Source organism: Passer montanus, unplaced genomic scaffold (genome assembly GCF_014805655.1).
Source record: "Passer montanus isolate IOZ18808 unplaced genomic scaffold, ASM1480565v1 scaffold316, whole genome shotgun sequence".
NCBI classification, from domain to species: domain Eukaryota; kingdom Metazoa; phylum Chordata; class Aves; order Passeriformes; family Passeridae; genus Passer; species Passer montanus.
This window is the reverse complement of record NW_024367886.1, coordinates 54,337-71,298: the sequence shown is the minus strand read 5'-3', so window position 1 is coordinate 71,298 and position 16,962 is coordinate 54,337. Positions and strand designations below refer to the sequence as shown.

At 63.3% G+C, this 16,962-nt stretch overlaps 2 protein-coding genes across 2 annotated transcripts in view; one reads left to right on the top strand and one right to left on the bottom strand.

Moving 5' to 3' along the window:
- The window catches only part of GANAB (glucosidase II alpha subunit), a 23,285-nt gene extending 15,037 nt beyond the window's left edge, over nucleotides 1-8,248 (bottom strand). The window contains exons 1-12 of the mRNA XM_039714944.1: nucleotides 8,143-8,248; nucleotides 7,205-7,399; nucleotides 5,504-5,683; nucleotides 4,576-4,629; nucleotides 4,142-4,226; nucleotides 3,953-4,037; nucleotides 3,771-3,867; nucleotides 2,846-2,855; nucleotides 2,285-2,479; nucleotides 2,096-2,180; nucleotides 1,914-2,010; nucleotides 63-243 (exon numbers count right to left, since the gene is read on the bottom strand). Of these exons, the coding sequence (XP_039570878.1) occupies nucleotides 63-243; nucleotides 1,914-2,010; nucleotides 2,096-2,180; nucleotides 2,285-2,479; nucleotides 2,846-2,855; nucleotides 3,771-3,867; nucleotides 3,953-4,037; nucleotides 4,142-4,226; nucleotides 4,576-4,629; nucleotides 5,504-5,683; nucleotides 7,205-7,362 (1,227 nt within the window). The 5' untranslated portion in view covers nucleotides 7,363-7,399; nucleotides 8,143-8,248. The remainder of the gene's footprint in view (nucleotides 1-62; nucleotides 244-1,913; nucleotides 2,011-2,095; nucleotides 2,181-2,284; nucleotides 2,480-2,845; nucleotides 2,856-3,770; nucleotides 3,868-3,952; nucleotides 4,038-4,141; nucleotides 4,227-4,575; nucleotides 4,630-5,503; nucleotides 5,684-7,204; nucleotides 7,400-8,142) is intronic.
- Nucleotides 8,249-11,911: 3,663 nt separating this feature from the next.
- On the top strand, nucleotides 11,912-12,809 carry LOC120504955 (zinc finger and BTB domain-containing protein 3-like). Its single transcript, XM_039714941.1, has 2 exons — nucleotides 11,912-12,336; nucleotides 12,369-12,809. Exon 1 carries the CDS (start codon nucleotides 11,915-11,917, stop codon nucleotides 12,266-12,268), a length of 354 nt encoding a protein of 117 aa, XP_039570875.1. The 5' UTR covers nucleotides 11,912-11,914; the 3' UTR covers nucleotides 12,269-12,336; nucleotides 12,369-12,809.
- The last annotated feature ends 4,153 nt before the right edge of the window (nucleotides 12,810-16,962 follow it).

Below are 16,962 nucleotides of genomic sequence, written 5' to 3'. Positions count from 1 at the left end.
GGGGGGGCAGGGGGCTGGCCCCCCAAACCCCCCCCAGGACCCCCCAAACCCCCCAGCCGGACCTTGCCGGCCGTGTTGGAGCCGATGTCCACCCAGGTCTCGGCGGCGTTGAGCCAGAAGAGGCCGAGGCTGAGGCGGGGCCGGTGGGCGAGCAGCAGCGGCACGGAGCCGTACAGAGCCATGGGCGTGAACACCTCGTACTGGAACACGTCCAGGTTGTACAGGCGGTACGGGTCACCCCCCCTGGGGACACGGGGACACTCAGGGACACGGCCAGGGGACAGGGACATTGTCCCAGGGGTGTACAGGCGGTACGGGTCACCCCCCCTGGGGACACGGGGACACTCAGGGACACGGCCAGGGACAGGGACATTGTCCCAAGGGTGTGCAGGTGGTACAGTCACACCCCTTGGGGACACGGGGACACTCAGGGACACGGCCAGGGACAGGGACAGCCCCACAGGGGTGTACAGCTGGTACAGTCATCCCCCTTGGGGACAAGGGGACACTCAGGGACACGGCCATGGGACAGGGACATTGTCCCAAGGGTGTACAGGTGGTACAGTCACACCCCTTGGGGACACTCAGGGACATGGCCAGGGGACAGGGACAGCCCCATAGGGTTGTACAGCTGGTACAGTCACACCCCTTGGGGACACTCAGGGACACGGCCAGGGGACAGGGACATTGTCCCAGGGGTGTACAGCCAGTACAGTCACCCCCCCTGGGGACATCAGGGACAGGCTCGGGGACACCCCCAGAATGTCACTGTCACCCCACGAAGCCACCCGCACACAGCATCGCTGTTGTCACCCCCCCGGGGACATCAGGGACAGGCTCGGGGACACCCCCAGAATGTCACTGTCACCCCACGAAGCCACTCCCACACAGCATCGCTGTCACTGCTGTCACTGCTGTCACTGTCACTGCTGTCACTGACAGCGCTCCTGTCCTCCCACGGTGACACCGCCCCCTCAGTGCCACCATCACCCCTCATCCTGCTCCTGTCCCCCCAATTCCTGTGTCCCTCCATGTCTCAAGTGTCACCCCAACGTCCCTGTGGTGTCCCCAATGTCCCCACAGTGTCTGCAATGTCCCTGTGCTGTCCCCAATGCCCCCATGGTGTCCCCAACATCCCTGTGGTGTCCCCAGGGTCTCTGCAGTGTCCCCAACATCCCCGTGGTGTCCCCAGTGTCCCCGTGGTGTCCCCACAGTCCCCATGGTGTTCCCAGTGTCCCCACAGTCCCTGTGGTGTCCCCAGTGTCCCCAGAGTGTCCCCAATGCTCCCGTGGTGTCCCCAGTGTCCCCGTGGTGTCCCCAGTGTCCCCATGGTGTCCTCAGTGTCCCTGTGGTGTCCCCAGAATGTCCCAAACATCCCCATGGTGTCCTCAGAGTCCCCACTGTCCCCGTGGTGTCCCCAATGTCCCCATGGTGTCCCCAATGTCCCCATGGTGTCCCCAATGTCCCCATGGTGTCCCCAGTGTCCCCACAGTCCCTGTAGTGTTCCCAGTGTCCCCAGAATGTCCCCAGTGTCCCCGTGGTGTCCCCAGTGTCCCCAGAGTGTCCCCACTGTCCCCAGAATGTCCCCAGAGTGTCCCCACTGTCCCCAGAATGTCCCCAGTGTCCCCAGAATGTCCCCAGTGTCCCCATGGTGTCCCCAGTGTCCCCACAGTCCCTGTAGTGTTCCCAGTGTCCCCAGAATGTCCCCAGTGTCCCCGTGGTGTCCCCAGTGTCCCCAGAGTGTCCCCACTGTCCCCAGAATGTCCCCAGTGTCCCCAGAATGTCCCCAGTGTCCCCATGGTGTCCCCAGTGTCCCCACAGTCCCTGTGGTGTCCCCACTGTCCCCAGAATGTCCCCAGTGTCCCCAGTGTCCCCATGGTGTCCCCAGTGTCCCCAGAGTCCCCGTGGCTCACTCGGTGGGCCGCAGCCGCAGGCTCTCGGCGTGCTCGGGGATGCCGTACACGTGCTCAAACCCGGGCAGGGAGAAATCCAACCCCACCGAGGTGGGTCCTGGGGGGAGGTCACGGGTGGGGGGGGTCACAGGGTGTCCCCCGTGTCCCCCCCAGCGTCCCCAAGTGTCCCCAGGTGTCCCCACCGTAGGGTTTGCTGTCCGTGTGCGTCTTGAACGTCTCCTCCCACGTCCCCGGCTCCTCCTCGGGCTCTGCCGGGGGCTCCGCGGGCTGGGGGGGCACAAACCCACTCAGCAATGGGGGGACCCCTCCCCAAAAAAAGGGGGGGGTTAATTTGGGGTGTCCCACCCCAGTGTCCCCCCTGTCCTTGTCACCTTCTCGCTCTGGGTGCTGCCAGCGCCGTCCTCGGGCCCCTCCTGCGCCGCCCCCTCCTCGCCCAGGGGGTCCTTGGGGGGGTCCCTGTGGGAATTTGGGGTCCTGGGGTGCCCCAAAGAGGGGGGCGGGGGGGCCACAGGGACAGGGGGCACCCCCAGGACCCCGAATTTTGGGGGGACCTGGACCCCCCCTGGCTACACCTGACCCTTAAATTTGGGGGGGCTCAAACCCCCCCTTGGCTGCTCTGGCCCCCTCCCCAATTTTGGGGGCCACAGCAACCCCCCCAAACTGCTCCTGCTCCCTTTCTTTGGGTGGATTTGACCCTGGGGACACGGGGACACTCAGGGACACGGCCAGGGGACAGGGACATTGTCCCAGGGGTGTACAGGTGGTACAGTCACCCGCCCTGGGGACACGGGGACACTCAGGGACACGGCCAGGGGACAGGGACATTGTCCCAGGGGTGTACAGGTGGTACAGTCACCCGCCCTGGGGACACGGGGACACTCAGGGACACGGCCAGGGACAGGGACAGCCCCACAGGGGTGTACAGCTGGTACAGTCATCCCCCTTGGGGACAACGGGGACACTCAGGGACACGGCCAGGGACAGGGACATTGTCCCAAGGGTGTGCAGGTGGTACAGTCACACCCCTTGGGGACACTCAGGGACACGGCCAGGGGACAGGGACATTGTCCCAGGGGTGTACAGCCAGTACAGTCACCCCCCCTGGGGACATCAGGGACAGGCTCGGGGACACCCCCAGAATGTCACTGTCACCCCACGAAGCCACCCGCACACAGCATCGCTGTTGCTGTCACTGCTGTCACTGTCACTGTCACTGCTGTCACTGTCACTGCTGTCACTGACAGCGCTCCTGTCCTCCCACGGTGACACCGCCCCCTCAGTGCCACCATCACCCCTCATCCTGCTCCTGTCCCCCCAATTCCTGTGTCCCTCCATGTCTCAAGTGTCACCCCAACGTCCCTGTGGTGTCCCCAATGTCCCCACAGTGTCTGCAATGTCCCTGTGCTGTCCCCAATGCCCCCATGGTGTCCCCAACATCCCTGTGGTGTCCCCAGCCCCATGTCCCACCTTCAGTCTGTAGTATCCCAGCCCCAGGTAGAACAGGATGTCCCAATGTCCCTGGTGTCCCCAATCCCCCCGGTGTCCCCTGGGTGTCCCCGATGTCCCCAATCCCCAATGTCCCCATGGTGTCCCCAATGTCCCCATGGTGTCCCCAATGTCCCCATGGTGTCCCCAGTGTCCCCACAGTCCCTGTAGTGTTCCCAGTGTCCCCAGAATGTCCCCAGTGTCCCCGTGGTATCCCCAGTGTCCCCACAGTCCCCATGGTGTTCCCAGTGTCCCCACAGTCCCTGTAGTGTTTCCAGTGTCCCCAGAGTGTCCCCACTGTCCCCAGAATGTCCCCAGTGTCCCCGTGGTGTCCCCAGTGTCCCCAGTGTCCCCAGAGTCCCCGTGGCTCACTCGGTGGGCCGCAGCCGCAGGCTCTCGGCGTGCTCGGGGATGCCGTACACGTGCTCAAACCCGGGCAGGGAGAAATCCAACCCCACCGAGGTGGGTCCTGGGGGGAGGTCACGGGTGGGGGGGGTCACAGGGTGTCCCCCGTGTCCCCCCCAGCGTCCCCAAGTGTCCCCAGGTGTCCCCACCGTAGGGTTTGCTGTCCGTGTGCGTCTTGAACGTCTCCTCCCACGTCCCCGGCTCCTCCTCGGGCTCTGCCGGGGGCTCCGCGGGCTGGGGGGGCACAAACCCACTCAGCAATGGGGGGACCCCTCCCCAAAAAAAGGGGGGGGTTAATTTGGGGTGTCCCACCCCAGTGTCCCCCCTGTCCTTGTCACCTTCTCGCTCTGGGTGCTGCCAGCGCCGTCCTCGGGCCCCTCCTGCGCCGCCCCCTCCTCGCCCAGGGGGTCCTTGGGGGGGTCCCTGTGGGAATTTGGGGTCCTGGGGTGCCCCAAAGAGGGGGGCGGGGGGGCCACAGGGACAGGGGGCACCCCCAGGACCCCGAATTTTGGGGGGACCTGGACCCCCCCTGGCTACACCTGACCCTTAAATTTGGGGGGGCTCAAACCCCCCCTTGGCTGCTCTGGCCCCCTCCCCAATTTTGGGGGCCACAGCAACCCCCCCAAACTGCTCCTGCTCCCTTTCTTTGGGTGGATTTGAAGCCCCCCCGCTTCTCCTACCCCCTCCCACCGTGACGAGGGGGGGGGGTCCCTTTTTGAGGGGGGGTCCCGGGGGGGGTTTGGGGGGCGCAGAGACGATTCCATGGATTTACCTACGGAAAAGGCTCTTGATCTTATCCCACACAGAACTAACTTTATCCGCCAGACTGGGGGTGGGGGGCACCAAAACAGAAACACAGAGAGTCAGCGCGGCCCCCCCGGCCCGCGGGGACCCCCCCTCAGCTCGGGGGGCGACCCCCGACCCCCTCTGTGCTTTGGGGGACGCCCCCTCCCCACGCCGAGCGCCGCCGGCCCCGCTCCCGCTGCCACCAACGGCCGGGGGGGGCTTGGGGGCTTTTCTGGGGGGGGTTGATGAATTTTTTGGGGGGGGGTTTGAGGGTTTTAAAGGGGGTTTTTTTTGAGGGTTCTTCAATGGTGGGCTTTTCTGGGGGGGGTTAATGAATTTTTTGGGGGGGGGGTTTGAGGGTTTTAAAGGGGGTTTTTTTTGAGGGTTCTTCAATGGTTTTTTGGGGGGTACTTTGAGGATTTTTTGAGGGTTTTTGTGGGGTTTTCAAAGGTTTTTTTGAGAGTTCTTCGAGGATTTTTTGGGGGGTGTTTTAAGGGTTTTTGGGGAGTTTTTGAGAGTTTGCTAAGAGATTTTTCGGGGATTTTGTAATGTGTTTTTGGGGGCATTTTGAGGTTTTTTGCACAGGTTGAAAGTTTTTTTAAGATTCTTGAGGGTTTTTTAAGGGTTTTTTTGGGGAGTGCTTTGAGAGTTTTTTGAGAGTTCTTTGAAACTTTTCTAAGGGTTTTGGGGGGCTTTGGAGAGTTTTTTGAGGGTTTTAAAGGCTTTTTTGAAGGTTTTTGAGCGTTTTTTGAAGGGTTTTGAGGATTTTTGAGGGTTTTAAAGGCTTTTTTGAAGGTTTTTGAGCGTTTTTTGAAGGGTTTTGAGGATTTTTGAGGGTTTTAAAGGGTTTTTTGAAGGTTTTGACAGCTCCTGAAGGTTTTTTGAGGGTGTTTTGGGGTTCTGTGGTCACTCACGAGTCCCGGCGGCGCCGCTGGTGCTCGAAGACGAGGAGGCCGCGGGCGTTGACGCTGCAGAGCAGCTCCCGGTGCCGCAGCAGGTCCAGGCGGAACGGCCGCTCCGTCACCAGCAGCCGGTGGCCCCCGGGGCCCAGGGACAGCTCCAGCGTGCCCTCGTCACGGCCTGTCACCTCCAGCCTGGGGACAGCAGGGGTGTCACCATCCCAGGGCATCCCAAAGTGTGTGACAGCCACCCCCATGGCCCCAGGGACAGCTCCAGCGTGCCCTCGTCACGGCCTGTCACCTCCAGCAGCAGTGGCACCTGCACAGAGGGACCCCCAGTGTCCCCCCAATGTCCCCAGTGTCCCCTCACCTGGGTGGCCTCGTTGACCAGCTGGATCCTGTCCCTGTGTGTCCCCAGTGTCCCCCCAGTGTCCCCGTGTCCCCTCACCTGGGTGGCCTCGTTCAGCAGCTGGATCCTGTGACTGCTGTCCCCCCTGTGTCCCCCAATGTCCCCAGTGTCCCCCCATGTCCCCTCACCTGGGTGGCCTCGTTCAGCAGCTGGATCCTGTGACTGCTGTCCCCACTGTGACCCCAGTGTCCCCCCAGTGTCCCCCCGGTGTCCCCGTGTCCCCTCACCTGGGTGGCCTCGTTGAGCAGCTGGATCCTGGCCCTGTGTGACCCCAGTGACATTGCCAGTGAGCCCCCAGACCTCCAGCAGCAGTGGCACCTGTGGGGACAGGGACAGGGACAGTGACACCTGCACTGGGGACAGGGACAGTGACATTGCCAGTGAGCCCCCAGACCTCCAGCAGCAGTGGCACCTGTGGGGACAGGACAGTGACACCTGCACTGGGGACAGGGACAGGGACATTGCCAGTGAGCCCCCAGACCTCCAGCAGCAGTGGCACCTGTGGGGACAGGGACAGGGACAGTGACATTGCCAGTGAGCCCCCAGACCTCCAGCAGCAGTGGCACCTGTGGGGACAGGGACAGTGACACCTGCACTGGGGACAGGGACAGGGACATTGCCAGTGAGCCCCCAGACCTCCAGCAGCAGTGGCACCTGTGGGGACAGGGACAGGGACAGTGACATTGCCAGTGAGCCCCCAGACCTCCAGCAGCAGCGGCACCTGTGGGGACAGGGACAGGGACACCTGCACTGGGGACAGGGACACCTGGGCCAGGGGACACAGGGACAGTGACACTGGGGCAGGGGACACGGGGACAGTGACACCTGCACTGGGGACAGTGACCATCAGGGGGTGTCACCATCCCAGGGTGCTGTGACAGCCACCCTAGGACAGGGGACAGTGATGTCTGAGGGGGTGTCACCATGCCAGGACACCCTAAAGTGCTGTGACAGCCACCCCAGTGGCCCTAGGGACAGCTCCAGGGTGCCCTTGTCACAGCCTGTCACCTCCAGCCTGGGGACAGTGAGGTTTGAGGGAGTGTCACCATGCCAGGGCACCCCAGGGTGCTGTGACAGCCACCTTGGGACAGCTCCAGGGTGCCCTCATCGTGACCTGTCACCTCCAGCCTGGGGACAGCGGCCATCAGGGAGTGGCAGTGTCCCTATCCCTGTGTCCCCTGTCCCCATGTCCCCTCACCTCTCTGCAGGTGGCTCCCCCAGCAGCAATCAGAGGGTGGCAGTGTCCCCTGTCCCCTCACCTCTCACAGGTGGCAGTGTCCCCTGTCCCCTGTCCCCTGTCCCCTCACCTCTCAGCGGGCAGCTCCCCCAGCAGCACGTCGGGCACCTGGTACCGGGGTCGCAGCGGGGCCAGCTCCTGGATGCGCAGCCGAGTGACATTGCCAGTGAGCCCCCAGACCTCCAGCAGCAGTGGCACCTGTGGGGACAGGGACAGGGACAGTGACATTGCCAGTGAGCCCCCAGACCTCCAGCAGCAGCGGCACCTGTGGGGACAGGGACAGGGACACCTGCACTGGGGACAGGGACACCTGGGCCAGGGGACACGGGGACAGTGACACTGGGGCAGGGGACAGTGACACCTGGGAACCCCCACACCTCCAGCAGCAGTGGCACCTGCACAGAGGGACCCCCAGTGTCCCCCTGGTGTCCCCGTGTCCCCTCACCTGGGTGGCCTCGTTCAGCAGCTCGATCCTGTCCCCCTGTGACCCCGAGTGTCCCCAGTGTCCCCCCATGTCCCCTCACCTGGGTGGCCTCGTTCAGCAGCTGGATCCTGTCCCTGTATGACCCCTGTGACCCCGAGTGTCCCCCCAATGTCCTCAGTGTCCCCTCACCTGGGTGGCCTCGTTGAGCAGCTGGATCCTGTCCCTGTGTGTCCCCCTGTGTCCCCCCAGTGTCCCCGTGTCCCCTCACCTGGGTGGCCTCGTTGAGCAGCTGGATCCTGTCCCTGTGTGTCCCCCTGTGTCCCCCCAGTGTCCCCGTGTCCCCTCACCTGGGTGGCCTCGTTGAGCAGCTGGATCCTGTCCCTGTGTGTCCCCCTGTGTCCCCCCAGTGTCCCCGTGTCCCCTCACCTGGGTGGCCTCGTTGAGCAGCTGGATCCTGTCCCTGTGTGTCCCCCTGTGTCCCCCCAGTGTCCCCGTGTCCCCTCACCTGGGTGGCCTCGTTGAGCAGCTGGATCCTGTCCCTGTGTGTCCCCCTGTGTCCCCCCAGTGTCCCCGTGTCCCCTCACCTGGGTGGCCTCGTTGAGCAGCTGGATCCTGGCCGTGTCGGGGCCCAGCTCCAGCGAGCCCAGCAGTGCCCGGTACGGGGAGCTCCCGGGCTGGATCCGCCGCTGCCGCCTGGGGGGGACACGGGGGGGGCACAGGGGGTCACGGGGGGCTCTCGGGATGACCCCGGGGGGTCCCACGGGGGGGTCGGGGGGGGTCGGGCCCCTGGCGCGCGCTCACCGCCCCAGCGCCGCCGCCATCTTGGATCCGGCCTGACCCTTGACCCCGCCCCCGGCCCGACGCCGCCGCCTCCCATTGGCTGTGAGGAGCCACGCCCTCCGCCCCGCCCCGACCACGCCCTCCCGAGGAGTTCCCGCCTTACCTGGTTGCCGGGGAGACGGAGGCTCCGCCCACCTCGTGTTGTGATTCGCGTGCGAGACCTGAGCGATGGCAGCGCAACCCAATCAGAACGCGGCTCGGGAAAGAGGCGGGAACGAACCCTGAGGGCAGGACGGAAACCCAATGAAAGCGCGGGAATGCTGAGTGACACGTCCCTGCGCCCAATGAGAATGCTGCTTTCAGCTGTAGCCCCGCCCCCGAGGGCTTCCGTAGCAACGCCCCGCCTCCGCGCTCATAGCAACCACCGCCCTGGCGACCGCGGCCCGTCCTTTTCTCAAGAACCAATCAACAGCGTGCATTTCTGAGTGACGGCAATTTCGACCAGTCAACAAACGCCTCTGACCCTGCACGGCCCGGTCACATTGAGTGACAGGCTGACTAACCAATGAGAGCGGAGCAGCGGGCGCGCCGGGGCCGCCAATCAGCGCGGGGAGGCGGGGCGTGGGCAGGCCGCGGCTTTGTGGTGAGCGGGGCCGGGGGCGCTGGGGGGGAACTGGGACCAACTGGGACAAACTGGGACCAACCGGGGCCAACCGGGGCCAACCGGCCTGGACTGGGGCCGAGCGGGACCCGCGGGGCCAAGCTGGGATTGGCTGGGACCCGATGGGTGACAGGGCCGAGCCGGGATTGGCTGAGCTGGGCCCACTGGGACGGACTGGGATGGACTGGGATGAACTGGGCCGGTTCCCGTGTGTGCCCGCAGCCCCCCCGAACCCCAGACCGCTCCGTGCCCCCTCCCCAGCCCCACCGCCCCCGCCCCTTTGGAGCTCCCCGGGCTCTGACCCCGCTCCCATCCCCGTTTTTCCCGATTTACCCCCATTTTTCCCCCCCTGCAGTTCCCAGAGCACTGACTCCCCATTTTTCCTGTTTTCCTTTTCTCAAGAACCAATCAACAGCGTGCATTTCTGAGTGACGGCAATTTCGACCAGTCAACAAACGCCTCTGACCCTGCACGGCCCGGTCACATTGAGTGACAGGCTGATTAACCAATGAGAGCGGAGCAGCGGGCGCGCCGGGGCCGCCAATCAGCGCGGGGAGGCGGGGCGTGGGCAGGCCGCGGCTTTGTGGTGAGCGGGGCCGGGGGCGCTGGGGGGGAACTGGGACAAACTGGGACAAACTGGGACCAACCGGGGCCAACCGGGGCCAACCGGCCTGGACTGGGGCCGAGCGGGACCCGCGGGGCCACGCTGGGATTGGCTGGGACCCGATGGGTGACAGGGCCGAGCCGGGATTGGCTGAGCTGGGCCCACTGGGACGGACTGGGATGAACTGGGACGGACTGGGATGAACTGGGCCGGTTCCCGTGTGTGCCCTCAGCCCCCCCGATCCCCAGACCGCTCCGTGCCCCCTCCCCAGCCCCACCGCCCCCGCCCCTTTGGAGCTCCCCGGGCTCTGACCCCGCTCCCATCCCCGTTTTTCCCGATTTACCCCCATTTTTCCCCCCCTGCAGTTCCCAGAGCACTGACTCCCCATTTTTCCTGTTTTTTCCCCCTTTTTTTCCCATTTTTCCTGTTTTTTCCCCATTTTTTCCCCCGGCCCGATGGATTCCCGGAGCACTAACCCCCATTTTCCCGTTTTCCCGCAGCCCGATGAAGCTCCCCGAGCACTAATTCCCCATTTTTCCCCATTTTCCCCCCAGCCCGATGAAGCTCTCATAGCACTAATTGCCCGTTTTCCCCCAGCCCGATGGAGTTCCTGAACACTAATTCCCCATTTTTTCCCCATTTTCCCCCAGCCCGACGGAGTTCCCATAGCACTAATTCCCCATTTTTTCCCCATTTTCCCCATTTTTCCCCCAGCCCGATGGAGTTCCCGGAGCACTAATTCCCCATTTTCCCCCCGTTTTCCCCCATTCCCTGCAGTCTGATGAATTCCCCGAGCCCTAATTCCCTATTTTCCCCCATTTTTTCCCCCAGCCCGATGAAGCTCTCATAGCACTAATTCCCCATTTTCCCCCCAGCCCGATGCAGCTCCCCGAGCCCTAATTCCCCATTTTTCCCCATTTTCCCCGCAGCCCGATGGAGCTCCCCGAGCACTAATTCCCCATTTTTCCCCCGTTTTCCCCCATTCCCTGCAGTCTGATGAATTCCCCGAGCACTAATTCCCCATTTTCCCCGCAGCCCGATGGAGCTCCCCGAGCACTAATTCCCCATTTTTCCCCCGTTTTCCCCCATTCCCTGCAGTCTGATGAATTCCCCGAGCACTAATTCCCCATTTTCCCCGCAGCCCGATGGAGCTCCCCGAGCACTAATTCCCCATTTTTCCCCCGTTTTCCCCCATTCCCTGCAGTCTGATGAATTCCCCGAGCACTAATTCCCCATTTTCCCCGCAGCCCGATGGAGCTCCCCGAGCACTAATTCCCCATTTTTCCCCCGTTTTCCCCCATTCCCTGCAGTCTGATGAATTCCCCGAGCACTAATTCCCCATTTTCCCCGCAGCCCGATGGAGCTCCCCGAGCACTAATTCCCCATTTTTCCCCCGTTTTCCCCCATTCCCTGCAGTCTGATGAATTCCCCGAGCACTAATTCCCCATTTTCCCCGCAGCCCGATGGAGCTCCCCGAGCACTAATTCCCCATTTTTCCCCCGTTTTCCCCCATTCCCTGCAGTCTGATGAATTCCCCGAGCACTAATTCCCCATTTTCCCCGCAGCCCGATGGAGCTCCCCGAGCACTAATTCCCCATTTTTCCCCCGTTTTCCCCCATTCCCTGCAGTCTGATGAATTCCCCGAGCACTAATTCCCCATTTTCCCCGCAGCCCGATGGAGCTCCCCGAGCACTAATTCCCCATTTTTCCCCCGTTTTCCCCCATTCCCTGCAGTCTGATGAATTCCCCGAGCACTAATTCCCCATTTTCCCCGCAGCCCGATGGAGCTCCCCGAGCACTAATTCCCCATTTTTCCCCCGTTTTCCCCCATTCCCTGCAGTCTGATGAATTCCCCGAGCACTAATTCCCCATTTTCCCCGCAGCCCGATGGAGCTCCCCGAGCACTAATTCCCCATTTTTCCCCCGTTTTCCCCCATTCCCTGCAGTCTGATGAATTCCCCGAGCACTAATTCCCCATTTTCCCCGCAGCCCGATGGAGCTCCCCGAGCACTAATTCCCCATTTTTCCCCCGTTTTCCCCCATTCCCTGCAGTCTGATGAATTCCCCGAGCACTAATTCCCCATTTTCCCCGCAGCCCGATGGAGCTCCCCGAGCACTAATTCCCCATTTTTCCCCCGTTTTCCCCCATTCCCTGCAGTCTGATGAATTCCCCGAGCACTAATTCCCCATTTTCCCCGCAGCCCGATGGAGCTCCCCGAGCACTAATTCCCCATTTTTCCCCCGTTTTCCCCCATTCCCTGCAGTCTGATGAATTCCCCGAGCACTAATTCCCCATTTTCCCCGCAGCCCGATGCCTGCCCCGGCCCGCGCGGCAGGATTTGGGGAGGGGGCGGCGCTGGGCCCCGCGCTGGGGGCGCTGCGGGAGCCGCTGTTCCTGGCGCCGCTGGAGCCCCGCGGCGGCTTCGGGCTGTTCGCCGAGGAGGCCCCGACGTGCCCGACGTGCGGCAAGACGTTCTCGTGCTCGTACACGCTGCGGCGGCACGCCACCGTGCACACCCGCGAGCGGCCCTACGAGTGCCGCCACTGCCTGCGCTCCTACACGCAGTCCGGGGACCTGTACCGGCACGTCCGCAAGGCGCACAGCCACGGCGGGCCCGCCCGCGGCCACCGCGAGCCCGCCCGCGACGGCGACAACCCGCCCTGACCGCCGCGGCCGCCCGGGGCACCGGCACGCAGCGAGCCGGGCCGGCGGCGGGGCTGGGACGGGCACGGCGGGACGGGGACAGCGCTGGCACCGGGGACACCGGGACGGGGACAGCGCTGGCACCGGGGACACCGGGATTGTGACACCTGCTCGGGACTGGGACGGCGGGACGGGGACAGCTTCTGGCACCGGGGACACCGGGATGGGGACACCTGCTCTGACCGGGGACACCGGGATGGAGACAGCCGCTGTTACCGGGGACACCGGGACGGGGGCACCTGTACCGTCCTGAGGCACTGGGATTGTGACACCGGCCCTGAGCGGGACCCCCAGGACAGCAGCGCCTGCCTCGGCCGGGCCCACCGGGACATGGGGACCTGCTGGGAGCGGGACCCCCGCGACCCCCGGGACCCCCGGGACCGCGACCCCGCCCCGGGGGGAACCGGAAGGGCGTGGCCTCGCGGTGGGGGCGTGGCCTGGCGCGGGTGTACGGGAGCCGCGCGCGAATAAAGCGACGCTGGACACGGGCGGTGGGCGGTGCTTGAAGGGGCGTGGCCTCGTGTGACACCCCGCCCCGGGGGGATCCGGAGGGGCGTGGGGGCGTGGCCTCGCTGTGGGGGCGTGGCCTGGCGCGGGTGTACGGGAGCCGCGCGCGAATAAAGCGACGCTGGACACGGGCGGTGGGCGGTGCTTGAAGGGGCGTGGCCTCGTGTGACAGCGCCCCCTGGCGGCTGGGAGGACCTCGGCGTTGCCCCGGGCCCCACTCGGAGCTGTCCCAGTTCATCCCAGTCCCTTCTGTTCCCTTTCCAGTCCATCGCGGTCATTGCCAGGCCTTTTCCATTCTCCCCCAGTTCCTCTAAACCCATCCCAGTCCCCCCCAATCCATCCAAATTCCTCTAAACCCATCCCAGTCCTCCCCAGTCCCATCCCAGTCTCCCCCAGTCCCATCCCACTCCATTCCCAGTCCCCCCCACTCCCATCCCAGCCCTCCCAGTCCCACCCAGTACATCCCAGACCCACCCCAGTCAATCCCACTCCAAATCCACCCCCACCCCTGGCAGAGGCTCAGAGCCACCCTGGACACCCCAAAAATGCCACCCTGGCCCCAAAAACCCCATCCTGGGCACCCCAAACTTCCCCAGGACACCCCAAATCCTTCCCCTGGACACCTCAAATTCCTCCAGGACACCCCAAATTCTTTCTGGACATCCCTGGAGACCCCAAATTCCTCCTGGACTTTCCCTGAAAACCTCAAATTCCCCCCACGCCCCCCAAATCCTTCCCCTAAACACCTCAAATTCCTTCTGGACATCCCTGAGAACTTCAGATTTCCCCCAAATCTTCACCCTGGACACCCCAAACTCCCTCAGGACGCCCCAGGACCCCCCAAACTCCCCCCAGAGCCCCCCAAACCCCCCTCACCTGCTGCCATGAAGATGCTGCCGACGGAGCCGTGGCGGAAGCGGAGCTGCTCGATCACGTGGTGGAAATGGGCTGGGGGAGCAGGATTTGGGGTTTTTTGGGGGGATTTGGGGTTTTTTGGGGGGATTTGGGGTTTTTTTGGGGTTTGGGGTTTTTGGGGGGGATCAGGGGACATCGAGGTGTGCAGGGGAGGTGAGTCAGTAGCAGTTTTGGGGGATTTTGGGAGGATTTTGGGATCCCACTCACCCACCCCAAGGAACAGGGGGCAGGCCACCATGGGGGGTTTTGGGGTGGATTTTTGGGATATATTTGGGATATTTTAGGGTTCCACTCATTGACCCCAAAAAAGAGGGGGCAGACCAGCACTGGGGGGGTATTTTAAGGTATTTTTGTGGTATTTTAGGGTTGCACTCACCGACCCCAAAGAAGAAGGGTTAGACCAGAACAGAGGGGGTTATTTTAGGGTATTTCTGGGATATTTTAGGGTTTCACTCACCAACCTCAAGGAACAAAGGGCAGGCCAGTATGAGGGGGTATTTAAGGATATTTTTGGGGTATTTTAGGGTTGCACTCACCGACCCCAAAGAAGAGGGGGCAGACCAGCACAGGGTGGGTATTTTAGGGGATTTTTGGGGTATTTTAGGGGATTTTTGGGGTATTTTAGGGGATTTTTGGGGTATTTTAGGGGATTTTTGGGGTATTTTAGGGGATTTTTGGGGTATTTTAGGGGATTTTTGGGGTATTTTAGGGGATTTTTGGGGTATTTTAGGGGATTTTTGGGGTATTTTAGGGGATTTTTGGGGTATTTTAGGGGATTTTTGGGGTATTTTAGGGGATTTTTGGGGTATTTTAGGGGATTTTTGGGGTATTTTAGGGGATTTTTGGGGTATTTTAGGGGATTTTTGGGGTATTTTAGGGGATTTTTGGGGTATTTTAGGGGATTTTTGGGGTATTTTAGGGGATTTTTGGGGTATTTTAGGGGATTTTTGGGGTATTTTAGGGGATTTTTGGGGTATTTTAGGGGATTTTTGGGGTATTTTAGGGGATTTTTGGGGTAATTCAGGGGGGGGTCCTGGGGGTCAGGGGGATTTTGGGGACCCCTGGGGTGCCCCGGGGGGGATTTTGGGGGTCGCAGCCCCCCAGACCCACCATGGTGAGCAGCAGAGGCAGCAGCGTGGCCGGGACCAGCCCCTCGAGGCGCAGCCCCAGCAGCGCGGGCAGGGGGGTGTCAGCCTGGGGGGAGTGGGCAACGAGGGGGGGTCAGCGCGGTCTGGGGGGGCTCGGAGACCCCTCCTCAGATTTTGGGGACCCCCCCGAGCTCACCTTGACCCCCGTGAGCTCCTTCCAGAGCCACACCAGGGCCGGGGACAGCCCCGAGACCACCAGGACGCTCGTGAAGCGGCGCTTGATCACCGAGGGCTGGGAGGAACTGGGAGAAACTGGGAGGGGCTGGGGGAGACTGGGAGGGATTGGGAGAAGCTGGGAGGGACTGGAGCGGACTGGGAAACTGTGGCGGACTGGGATGGACTGGGAAACTGGGAAGGACTGGGGGAGACTGGGAGAAACTGGGATGGAGTGGGAAACTGGGAGGGACTGAGAAACTGGAGGGGGACTGGGATGGACTGGGAAATTGGAGGGGACTGGGAGAAACTGGGATGGACTGGGATGAACAGGAGAAACCAACCAGGAATGACTGGGACAACTGGGATTGACCGTGGGAAACTGGGAGCACTGGGGGAAGTGGGAATGACTCCATGAACTGGGACATGTTGGGGGAACTGGGATCAACATTAACTGGGGGAACTGGGACTGACTGGGGGAACTGGGACTGGGAGAATTCACTGGGGGAAACGAAACCCATGAAAGCAACTGGGGCCAACTGGTGTAACTGGGATGAGCCAGGACTGGGTGAACTGGGAGCACTGGGAGGGGGCTGTCCTGTCCCTCAGAGCATCCACTTGTGGGGGTCCTGCAGTTGGGGGGTCCCGGGGGTTACTGGGAGGGTCCCGGGGGTCCCCAGAGGAGGGAGGGACCCCCAAACCCCACCTGGCCCTGGTTGCTCCGGTGCCCTTCCTCCTCCTCCTCCTCCTGCTGCTGCTCCCTCCGCCCCCGGCGCTGCTTTTGGGGGGTCCCTGGGGGGCACAGGAGGGGGGGTTCAGTGCCCGGGGGCGTTTTGGGGACCCCCCACCCCCCGTTTCCCCCTCACCCCCGCGGGGCAGCCCCGGGCGCCGCGAGACCTCGGCCCATCGGGTCACGGGGGATTTGGGGGGGTGGGCGGGACCCCAAAATCCCGCACCCACCTGGTGCTGGCGGCGCAGCCCCCCCAGGAGGGGGTGCAGGAGGGCCTGGAGCCCCCGGGCCAGCGCGGGGCGGCCGAGGCGCAGCGTGGGCTCCAGCTGGGCCAGCAGCAGCCGGCGCATCCCTGGGGGGCACCCCGCATTTTGGGGGGGTCCCCGAACTTTGGGGGACCCCCCCAGAGTGGGGAGACAGCCCTGAACCACGGGGGTAACCCCAAAAACAAGGGGATGTCCCCAAACCTTGGGGTCACCCCCAAAGTTTGGGGTCAGCGCAGCTCGGGAGCTGAGCTGGAATGGGGAGTTTGGAGGGGGCACCCCAAAATCGTGGGGACGCCCCCAAAATGTTGGGGACACCCCTGAAACAAAGAGACAGCCCAGAGGGACACCCCAAAACCACAGGGACAACCCCAAAATTATGAGGAGACCTCACAGAACTTGGGGACAGCCCAAGACCTCAGGGACTGCCCTAAAATTTGGGGATCCTCTTGAGCCACGGGGACACCCCCAGGGTTTGGGGACACCCCCAGAACTTGGGGACACCCCCAGGGTTTGGGGACACCCCAAAATCGGGGTCCCCCCCTTACCTGCGTCGTACCCCCCAAAGGGGTCCCGGTGCCGCAGGAAGAGGAAAAGCAGGAGGGTTTTGGGGTCCCCCTCAGGGGAAGTTTGGGGGTCCCCGTCCCCCTCAGGGGGCTCCCAGCGCACCCCAAAGGTGACATCGGGGGGCACCGGCTCTGTGGGGACAACAAGGGGGGGCTGAGGGAGGGGGGAGCCCCGAAATTCCCCCCAAAAAACCTGGAATTCCACGGACCTTCCTCATCCTCACAGGAGCCTCGGGGGTCCGGGGGGTTTTTGGGGTCCGGGGGGTTTTTGGGGTCCGGGGGTTTTTTGGGGTTCAGGGGGGTTGCAGCCAGGTCGAAGCCCCCCCAGTCCCCCAGCAGAGAGGGGTCCCGCAGGGGTGGGGGGGCCGGGGGG